We start from the raw sequence: 11,126 nt of genomic DNA on the forward strand, positions 1-11,126 counted from the left end.
TATATCTTACAGGAGATTGTGTTCCATTTAGTTCTCCTACTCCATCATCTTGAGACTTCCTTCTCCTAAGTCTAGGTTTTCTCATCTGTATAATGACAGGGTTGCTCTAGAGGACCTCTAAGTCTATTAAAAATGGGAAACAGCTTACAGCACCTGCATTCAAGTTGAATGAAACCGACAGAGCCCAGAACTAGGAATATAGGGTTGGGTGGTGACAGGCCCCAGGCCCCAGCACTCTCCATTCCAGGAGCTCCCTTATGCAGGAGAGCAGGGATCAGTGGGGTCTCCCACAGTGGTTTGCAGCCTGGGCACATGTACACACAGACTTCTTGGATGTCTTAGTCTTTCAGGATGAGGGTGGGCAGCTCAAAGTGTCCACTGCTCTTTATTCTTTCATTTCACTGAAGGAGCAGTGGCTGGGCCCCAGGCCTCTCACGGTGCAGTCAGTGCTATCGCTGTCACACTTGCCACAGTGACATTCAGAGGCTACTGGGTACGTATACAGGGAGTCTGCATGGTGAGCACAGCCAGGCACTTTGACCGTCTCGTACATCGACTCCTTGAAGGTACATGTTTTCTGGATGTTGGACTTGGCTGGATCCTTGTACACTAGATTCTGAGTGGTTTAAGAGAGAGAGAGTTAGGTTACAATATTCTGCAAGTTTCTGTTTGGCTTAGTCAATATGAGACAGGGATTTACTACTGCTTGCTCTAATATTTGCTCTCAGAAGATCAGCTTCTAAGATACTTAAGCACAGGAAACTTGACCTCATAAAGGAACATTTATACCGCTTTTCTGAACTGCCCTGGAAGTGTTATAGAAAATATAACTGTCTCTTTTCTCTCTACCATGAGAGTACCCACATATTTAATATTTCTAAAACTCTGTAAAACCTTTGAATTTGTATGGCATAAAAACATGTAAAGATAAAGGGTATCTTTAGAAGATATGACCTTAGCAATTTAAGGATGGGTGTTTTTTTTTTTTTTTTGTACCTCGTAATCTTAAGCTATATTAATGACTGATAAAAACATAGCACTTGGAAAGAAAAATATTTCCAAGTACTCTTTTCTGTGTATATTTAAGAGAGGAATAAGAGCCGTAAGTTAAGTTATTGATATTTTGCCTAAAGTGTTTGGGAAATCTCATATTGGATTCTGGATATTCTGTTGCCTTTTAGGTTCTTCCTTGCCACTGCCTTAAATTCTGTACCTTTGTGGGATTCTTAATCCAAAAGTATATGATAACAGTTTCACTATCAGAACATCTAAATCAGGCCAAATATATTTCACTCTTCTACTTGCCCAATGAGAAAATAATTGGCTTTGAGGGAGAAAGGGGACTGGGGGTTAATTCATTTCCCTAGCTGGCCACTGGGTCTATATCTCACCCAAAGTGCAGTTAGTTGAGTTTTATTGATCAATTCATTTAATATCAAACAAAGTATTTTCATTAAAAAGCAGCCAATTTCAATTTCAGTTTATCAAACTTCTGCACAGCCAGGTACAACAGAAAAATGGCAAAGAAACACTTTTGCCTTTAACTGGTTTATTTTGAAGAAACTGTGAAACTGTAGACAAATGGTTTAATACCTGTATTCCTTAATTTTCTTAACAGCATAAAGAAGGGTGTGGGTTTGATGATTCATTTTGGTTCTAATCTACAGGGATTGATTGCTCTCAGGCTGCTCGTTGGTATTGTATTAAAGATGGGCCAATAAAATTATTTTATAATTGGCTACTTGCATTTTTTATTTGGCTTTAAAATGAATGTTATTACTCTCCCTGTTGCAGAGGTATGCCTTTTATTATTGCAATTGGCTTTTTAAGACTATTGGCAATATTCCATGATTAAATATAGATATGTACTCATGCCCATGTTTATCCCTCAATAGGTAAAGCTAGCAGAAAAATGCTCTTTTAAAATGCAGAGTTGGCACATTACTGAAGCATTCATTTACATCAGTCTGAGCTGTCCCAAATTTGTTTTACCCAAATTAAATCCAAACCCAAACATCTAAATGGTATCATGGTAATTTACCTCAATCACAACACAGACAGTATTGACTAAAGGACTCGTGGCTGTTATTCAGAAGAGACAAAATATTGACAGAGTGGGAATAAATGAAGCCTGCCTCATCCAGACCCTCAGCACTCTCACTTCCTTCAAAGCAAAGTACCTACCTGGGTGTAGCAGTAGCCCGCACACCACGTGGTGTTGATGCTTTTGCAGAGACCACATTCCTCTTTCTCCACTGTGATGATGATGTTGGTTTGCTCACAGCTACTGCAGCAGATTGCTCTCCAACAACAGAAAAGGAAGCAAAAACTACTGACTTCATCCTAGGCTGGGAAGCAAACAGACATCCAATGTATTTTAACTGTCATGGACTTTGACCCAGTCAAACTGAACTGAAGTAAACCTGCTCCCCAAACTCCACCATCACATTCAACTTCAGCAAGCACTCTTTGACAAAAGAGAAACACAATACAGGTCAGAAATCTTCATATAATTTTTTAAGGATTAAAATGTCACAGGGTATATATCTGAAAAAGACAAAAACACTAATTCAAAAGATACATGCACCCCTATGTTGGCAATTTACAATTGCCAAGATATGGAAGCAACCTAAGTGTCCATCAACAGATGAATGGATAAAGATGTGGCATACACACACACACAATGGAATACTACTCAGCCACAAAAAGAACGAAATTTTGCCATTTGCAGTAACATGGATGGACTTGGAGGGCATTATGCTAAGTGAAAAAAATCAGACAGAGAAAGACAAATACTATATGACATCACTTATTTGTGGGATCTAAAAAATACAACAAATTAGTGAATATAATAAAAAAAGAAGCAGACTCACAGATATAGAGAACAAATTAGTGGTTACCAGTGGGGAGAGGGAAGAGGGGAGGGGCAATATAGGGGTAGGGGAATAAGAGGTACAAACTATTAGGTATAAAATAACCTACAAGGACATACTGTACAACACAGGGAATATGGCCAATATTTTATAAGTGGAGTATAACCTTTAAAACTTGTGAATCACTATATTGTACACCTGAAACTTCTTTAATATTATACAGCAACTATACTTCAATTAGAAAAAATGTCACAGAGGATTACCTTAATATAAGCATTTAAGGGACTTCCCTGGCGGTCCAGTCATTAAGACTCTGTGCTCCCAATGCAGGGGGCACACGTTAGATCTCTGGTTGTCGAACTAAGATCCCTCATGCTGCATGGCACAGCAAAACAAACAAACAAACAAAAAAACAAACCATTTAAAGCTACAAATTTCCCTGTAAGTGTTGCTTTAGATTCATCCCCAAATCTTAATTCATGTTGAGTTTTCATTATTCAGTTAAATATATTTTCTAATTTCTCTCTTGCTTTCTTCTGTGACCCATGGGTCATTTGGAAGCATGTTATTTAATTTCCATATTTGGAGGGATTTTCATGACTTTTTGGTTATTGATTATTTAATTCCATTGTGCTTAGAAAACATACTTTATGTAATTTCTATCATTTTAAACCTTTTGAGATATATGTTATATCCCAGCCTATGGATTGTTTTGTTGAACATTTGTGTGCATTTGTAAAGAATGTGCATTCTGCTGTTTTGGGGTGAAATGTTCTAAGGGTATTGATGAATTTAACCTGATAGTGTTGTTTGACTCTTCTATATACTTTCTCATTTTTCTGTCTGCTTGTTCTATTGATTACTGAGAGAAGAATGTTGAAATTTCCAATCATAATTTTATCCATTTCTTCCTTAAGGCTTATAAGGCTATAAGTTTTTGCTTTGTGCACTTCGAAGCTCTGTTATTAGGTGCGTGTACATTTTGTATTTTTTCATATTCTTGCTGAATTGACCATTTTATTTTATGAAATGTTCCTCTTTAGGCATGGTAATATTCCTTCTCCTGAGCTCTATTTCACCTGGTATTAATATAGTCACTCTAACTGTATGATTAGTGTTTTCAAATATATCTTTTCCCATCCTGTGTCTGTGTATTTAAAGTGCATTTCATATGGGCAGCATATAGTTGAGTCTTGCCTTTAAACAAATCTGGTTTGATAATCTTTGCCTTTTAATTGGAGTGCTCAAAATCTTTATGTTTAATATACTTTTTTTTTTTTTTTTTTTTGCCGTACGTGGGCCTCTCACTGTTGTGGCCTCTCCCGTTGCGGAGCACAGGCTCCGGACGCACGGGCTCAGTGGCCATGGCTCACAGGGTCCAGCCGCTCCGCGGCATGTGGGATCTTCCCAGACCAGGGCACGAACCCGTGTCCCCTGCATTGTCAGGCAGACTCTGAACCACTGCGCCACCAGGGAAGCCCTAATATACTTTTGATAATCGTGGGTTTATGGTCATCATATTGTTATTTGTCTCATTTATTTTTTGTTTTTCCATTTTTCCTGTCTTCTTTTGAATTAGTTATTTTTTAGTATTTGTTTTATTTCCACAATTGGCTTATCAGCTTGCTTTATTTATTTGTTTGTTTGTTCTCAAGTTTAAAATACATACTTTATCTCAGTAATATTCCACTTCACACATAATTAAAGTATGTATCTTGTAACATTTCATTTTCATCCTCTGTGCAATTGTTATTTATTTTACTTCAACATTATTCTACCCTCAATACATTATTGTTATCTTTGTTCTAAATAGGCAATTATATTTTTTAAACACTTAAATAATTAGAAAAGTCTTTTATATTTACTCATATATTACCTTTTTCAACACATATTATTTTTCTTCTGCTTAATGAACATTCTTTAAAATTCTTTGTCATGCATATTATCTGGCAATACATTGTCAATCTTAAATTTACTAAAAATGTCCTAATTCAACTTAATTTTTGAAGGAATTTTTTCTAGTTATAGAATTCTAGGTTAGGAAGTCTGTTGGTAGTTTTGTTTCAGCACTTTATATTCTTTATTTGCATTGTTTCTGATAAGGATTCTGCAGTCTTATATATTTATCCTCTCTATGTAATGTGTCTTGTTTTCCTTTGACTGCTTTAAAGATTTTTATCTTTATCATAAATTTTCAGCCTGCCTTGCTGAATTTATGCTTATTTATGATGTGCCTTGGTGTGATTTTCTTTGGGTTTTTCCTACTTGGGTTTTCAGTGAGCTTCTTGGATATACAGGTTTATAGTTTTTATTAAATTTGAGAAAATTTGCAGATAATTGCCAAATATTGCTTATCATTGCCTTGAATACAGAATAAATAAAACAATTAAGTTTTCTTTGGCCTCTGTTTCTTGGTGTTCTGACATACCTATCTTATTTTTAAAAAGAATCAAAGTAAAGCTTGGAACAGAGATCAGTCTCAATTTTGGTAGGGGTCTCTAAGACAAGCATTTTTTGTATAGCTGTCATAATTTCCAGTGTGATAATTTTCTTGACATCGTGCTCCTCTGCTAGACTGTGAACTCCATGAGAGACTAGTGGGAACAAAGAAGGAGCTCAGTATTTTTTTAGTGAATGAGTGAATAACACATGATCTGCTAACTCAAAGAGTGAGGCAATATTGATTTCTCAGAAACACTAAGACAGGTGGAGACCTAGTCAAGCCAGGGGAAGGTGGGAAAGAAGCCACACTAGACATGTTGTCAGAGATTACCTCTACAATCTCAGTCCAAACTGCAGTAAAGCTTGGTTCAGGGTGTCTAACCAGATGGGTTTGTTCAAGAACAGCAAGAAACTCTGCCCACCTAGACCTCTAGCATGACCCAGCAGAAAGGCACAGATTTTGGGGACCCAACTATATTAGTTTGCTAGAGCTGCCATAACAAAGTACCACAAACCAGGCGACTTAACAGAAATTTATTGTCTCTTAGTTCTGGAGGCTAGAAGTCCAAAATCAGCAGATTTGGTTCTTTCCAAGGGCTGTGAGCAAGATACTGTTCCATATTTCTCCCCTAGCTTCTGGTGATTTGCTGGCAATCTTTGGAGCTCCTTGGTTTGTAGAGTATCCCCCTGATCTCCGCCTTCATCTTCACATATCATTCTTTCTGTGTGCATCTGTGTCCAAATCTCCCCTTTTTATAAGGACACCAGACATATGGGATTAGGGACCCGCCCTACTCCAGTATGGCCTCATCTTACTTAACTTCACTAGTTATATCTGCAATGACCCTGTTACCAAATAAGGTCACATTCTGAGGTACAGGGGTTAGAACTTGAATATGTGAGTTTTGGTGGGGGACACAATTCAACCCATAACACCAACAGATCTGAATTTGAATCTTGTCTCTTTCTCTTACTGACTTGACATGTTTTCACATCTGAAAATGGGCATAATACTGCTTATCTTTCAGGGAAATTATAAAGATTAAATAAGATAGTGTTGGCAGAGCACTTAGCTCAAACCTAACACATGGTAAGCACTCAATACATTGTGGCTTTTACTGTCCTAAGCTAAATGCACATTGATTTATTGAATAATTGTGCTCCTCCTGAATATAATTGAGAAAAAGCCCATTTTTCATTTGATTCATTTGTCCATTAGAAATAAACCTGGTTTCTTTGAAATGTTTGCCCGTTTCCCTCTCAGACTGTTTCTGGGGCAGCAGGAAGACAGCCACTGAATCTCAAGTACTTAAATAATTAAGCCCAAACAAGAGAAAGCTGATAATAAACACTTTTCTGTGCATTATAATTGTGGAGCAATATCTTCTAGATAGTTAACTCTAAAGGCTTTATCGATTTAACTGAAACCTAATCAACTAACAACTCAGAAATACTGTTGGAAGCGCTTCTCCAGAGAGGCGTTGTAATTAGCAGCTGGCCCCCTTCTGGGCAGTGGGGCTGCCACCCTGCTTGTGTTTGGTCAAGTAATTTTTCAGCCAAGTGATCAATCCCAGAGGACATCGTTTCCCTTCATACAACTCCCTCCATTTTGCTGGCCACAGCAAATTAACCCCAGCCTTGCTCCTCAAAATGGTCAGGACCTGAGCCTCCCTTCTCTTTGGAAGAGAAGGGCACACATTTAGAAATTTTGAGATTTTGGAATGGAGACCTGATCATCTTGACTGCTTCTGTGTGGTCAGGTTAGGGCTTCAGTTGCCTGGATCTGCTTCTACTCTTTCTCCCTAGTGTAACTGAGACTGGTTTTTAGTTTGTTTCTTCATTTATTTCTTCCATGATGTTCTGGATGGACAGTCTTTCATGAATGAGAATGCCTTTTTTCCATTCCCAGTTTTCGTATGGAGGGATTTTCCTTAAGAGCTGTCCTAGCCTCTCTGGAAATCTTTACTGCTCCACCCTTGGGATGATGGAGGGTTTTACCTGATTGTAAACTTGGAAGGAAATGCTGGGTCTGCTTGACCTGGCTCTGCCCTTCCTTCCTTAGACATGGACTTGCCCACAGAGAACATTCCTCCACTGCTCTTCCTCCTTTCTAGTGGGAGCCCAACCTCTGCCTCAGTGGGTGTCCACCTAATTTTGGAGAGGAGTTAGTAGGCCAGTGTTGTTTTTCACAGCACGCTGTGTTTCAATTTAGCCTCTTTCAGTAATAAGGGGGACATGTGGGATTCCTTCTGATAAACTCCTCGTTCTGTTTCTCAAAATTCTGGGGACTCAGGAATGGATAATAGAGTGCTATTTATTTGAGTCTTATAGGAGACAATGTTGGCAAACCTCTGAGAGTCAGCAACACAGTTGGTCTCTTTAGCCAAGTGGAGATGTCTGACGAGGAACAGTTTCCATGTATCAACCAGGGATTAGAAAATCTCTACTTAGGGACTTCCCTGGTGGTACAGTGGTTGAGACTCCAGGCTCCCAATGCAGGGGACCCGGGTTCGATCCCTGGTCAGGGAACTAGATCCCGCATGCTGCAACTAAGAGCCCGCATGCCACAACTAAAGATCCTGTGTGCCACAACTAAGACCCGGCACAGCCAAATAAAAACAAACAAACAAAAAAAGAAAAAAAACCCAACTTTATCACATTAAAAAAAAATCTCTACTTATAGAACACAAATCCAGCAAGGCAATTGAATATTAGACACCCAAAACCTTTAGAAAAGCAGAAGAAGTAATATTTATAAGGAGCCATTTAATAAGTGCCAGGTCTTGTGGTGAGCATGTTAGTCACATAATTTCATTTAATATTGAAAAGAATGTGAAACCAGGTAAAACATCAGAGAAGATGTCATTTTGCCTTGGTAAGTCTTGTGAGGAAAAACGTGGAAAGCTAATCCTTTGTCATTAAACGTAGTCTTCCAAAGAGTACGATACCTCTGAGTGGACCATCTTTAGGCACAGAACCAAAGGTTTTCTAGTTTCTTTCTTAGGTGAACTGCTCTTCTAATACTAACCCTGAATTTAGCCTGGTGAGATACTCATGGTTTAGAGATGGAAAGGATGTCAGATGATGAATTCCTGGTACTGAATTCTTTTTTACAGAGGTGGAACAGATCCAGAGAGGTTAGGGAATTTGCCCCAGATCACACTGCGATGCAGTAAGAGAGCTGGGACGAGAAGTGCAGTCGTGGAGACCTAGGCTGGTGCTCATTCTGCTCTGTCCTGCCATCCCTGTACCTGGGAGTTATTGACAGCAACCAACCCCTTCTACCACTTACTCTATTTTTAAGGCTATCCGCTGCTGGTGAATGGGAAAACAGTCTGAACCCAAGAGTAGCACTTTAAGGTGAGCCCTTCATTTACTATTTATTTCTCAGTGCCTTATGCCATTCTTACCGTTCCTAGGAATTAGCATCCACTCCTTTTCCTTTAGGATTGGGGCAGTACACAGCCATCAGATGGCAGCTACCACTTGTCTTATTGACAAGGCAGGTAGTATTTCAGTGAAATTATATTCTGTAGCATGGGTCACCATGACAGGATATATGATAGTACATAATTGGGGTGTTTACCAGGCACCCCATTACACTTTTGAGCTGTTCACCGAGATTTATGTTTTCCTATTACCCTTGTTGGCAAGGGTTACCTTGTTACCCTTGTCTTGTTGGCAATTTGTTGAAATTCTCCAATGGTGTAATCATTTCTTAAATGCTTTGCCTCTGGTATATTTAAGGAAATCAGTCAGTGTATATAGTTGCTGACTTAGTTATTTTGGAATGATTTGAGAATCATTTGGGATTAAGGCCCAGCTCAAATGCCACCTTTGGGATGTGTTGAGGAGCTGTTCTTAAGATCCCCAGTCTGGACCAGGGGCTCACCTTTTTGTTCCTATGTACCTTGCATTTTCCTCTGTCAGAGCTCTTATCATCCTGCACTGTTACTGTTTGTTTACGAGTTTTTCTCCTTTGCTAGAAGGTGTGTTTTTTTTTTTTCTTTAAGGTGAGGTTTTTTAGAGTCATATGAACCTGGGTTCAAGTCCTGATTCTGCCACTTAACAGCTGTCTTAACTGTCTAGATCTCAGCCAGCTCATCTGTAAAGTGGGTCTAATAATATCCTTCACAGAGAGTTTTTGAATATTAAATGAAGACATGTATTTCAAGTGCAGAGCATAGAAGTGTACAATGGAAGCATTCAATAAATGCAAGTTAGCATCTGCTTTTGTTGTTGTTGTCCTGGTATAATTATTAATAACTCCCCTTTCACTCTACAGATTATCCTCATTTGAATAAGTTATGTTGTTTCCTTTTACTACATAATCTGTTAAAGAAATAGACATCATTACTGTCCAAGAAAAGCATTTATCTAAATGTATAGACCATGAATCAAAATCTAAATACCTACTCAGCAAATAATTTCTTTCAAGTTAATTTATTGGGCTGTCAAAATTTTTGCCCATACATGTTTTATCTCTAATTTGAGGTAAAGACGTATGTCGTGGCTTGTGTTGGTAGCTAAACTCCCAGGGAACACCCCCATGCCCAGAAAATTGTACATATTTACAAATCCAGAGCATGGTGAACAAAGTAGAAAAAAACACGTAGCAAGCCTTCATGCATTTAAATTCTGTGCCATGGAGTTCTCATTCTTATCACAGAGAGTAAGTCAGAGTAAACATTGCAATAATCACAGGACCAAAAGGGAATTAATTTTGTCTGTTTTCCTGTCTGTAGGAAAGATGATACTTGTTATAACTTCATATTGATGGTTATACTGGCTCCTCTTTTTGTTGCCAAGCAAGGCAATACAAAGTGCTTCCCAAGGAAGATGAGTATGGCTCACTTTGGAATCTTGTAAAATAAAGTTTGTTCGTTTTTTTAACAGAGTTTATTTTTTAGCATATATGTATGTATGGGTGTATATATATATATATATATATATGTATATATAGTCAATATTTTGAGTGGGATTCAAAAATCAGTATGTCTGTTTTATATCAACCACATTTTTAAAAATCAAAATACTTTTTTTGTATTTTAGTATTAGTATTTTAGTATAGTAATATTTTAATATTTAAATAAATTACTTTAAAAATACTTTTGGGGCTTCCCTGGTGGCGCAGTGGTTGAGAGTCCGCCTGCCGATGCGGGGGACACGGGTTCGTGCCCCGGTCCGGGAAGATCCCACATGCCGCGGAGCGGCTGGGCCCGTGAGCCATGGCCGCTGAGCCTGCGTGTCCAGAGCCTGTGCTCCACAACAGGAGAGGCCACGACAGTGAGAGGCCCGCGTACAGCAAAAAAAAAAAACAAAAAACAAAAAACACTTTTAATTATTATTATCCTAGGGTAAAGCACAGTGTGTGTCACATGGTAGGTGCTAAAAATGAATGCATGATGAGTAAACAAGTGACCTTCAAATTGCTTAAACTCTTCCACACTGATGTTATTACCCCAATTTACCTGATATTATGGTAGTGTTTACTTATCTTAGTCTCTTTCCTCCTGGAGCTTCTAGTCCAGGAGATGTTGCTTTCATCCTCACCAAATGGAGAGATCGATGTGAGATAGGTGATACAGGTATAATGTGTGCTTGGTCTGGTCTCTATCCCACCCTCTCCCCTAGCTCCAAAAAATACCAGTTGCCTGTCACAAAGTCAGCTCAACTGTCCTCTACAGATGTTTAATAGTCAGAAGGACCAGGCTACAACCATCAGGGCTCAGAATAAGTGCCAGAGCTTTTCCTTAGCCTCGTGGGTACGTTGCCCCTTCTGAGAACTGATTGGGGCAGGTCTGCCATTCT

At 38.7% G+C, this 11,126-nt stretch overlaps 1 protein-coding gene across 1 annotated transcript; it reads right to left on the bottom strand.

Annotated features, from left to right (window-relative positions):
• Positions 1-385: 385 nt before the first annotated feature.
• On the bottom strand, positions 386-6,896 carry LOC125965225 (follitropin subunit beta-like). The gene is made up of 3 exons (XM_049713821.1): positions 6,757-6,896; positions 2,185-2,302; positions 386-616 (listed from the first exon to the last, which is right to left on the bottom strand). Exons 1-3 carry the CDS (start codon positions 6,894-6,896, stop codon positions 386-388), a joined length of 489 nt encoding a protein of 162 aa, XP_049569778.1.
• Between the last annotated feature and the right edge of the window lie 4,230 nt (positions 6,897-11,126).

Source organism: Orcinus orca, chromosome 8 (genome assembly GCF_937001465.1).
Source record: "Orcinus orca chromosome 8, mOrcOrc1.1, whole genome shotgun sequence".
Lineage (NCBI taxonomy): Eukaryota > Metazoa > Chordata > Mammalia > Artiodactyla > Delphinidae > Orcinus > Orcinus orca.

Bases quoted from the DNA above. Each gene is read 5' to 3' on its own strand.
- LOC125965225 (XM_049713821.1), bottom strand. From the start codon at position 6,896: ATGTCCTCTGGGATTGATCACTTGGCTGAAAAATTACTTGACCAAACA. The intron at 2,303-6,756 runs GTTAGTTGATTA...CTGTTGTTGGAG, and splicing joins TCCAACAGTATTTCTGAGTT to AGCAATCTGCTGCAGTAGCT. The intron at 617-2,184 runs GTAGGTACTTTG...TAAACCACTCAG, and splicing joins CGGGCTACTGCTACACCCAG to AATCTAGTGTACAAGGATCC.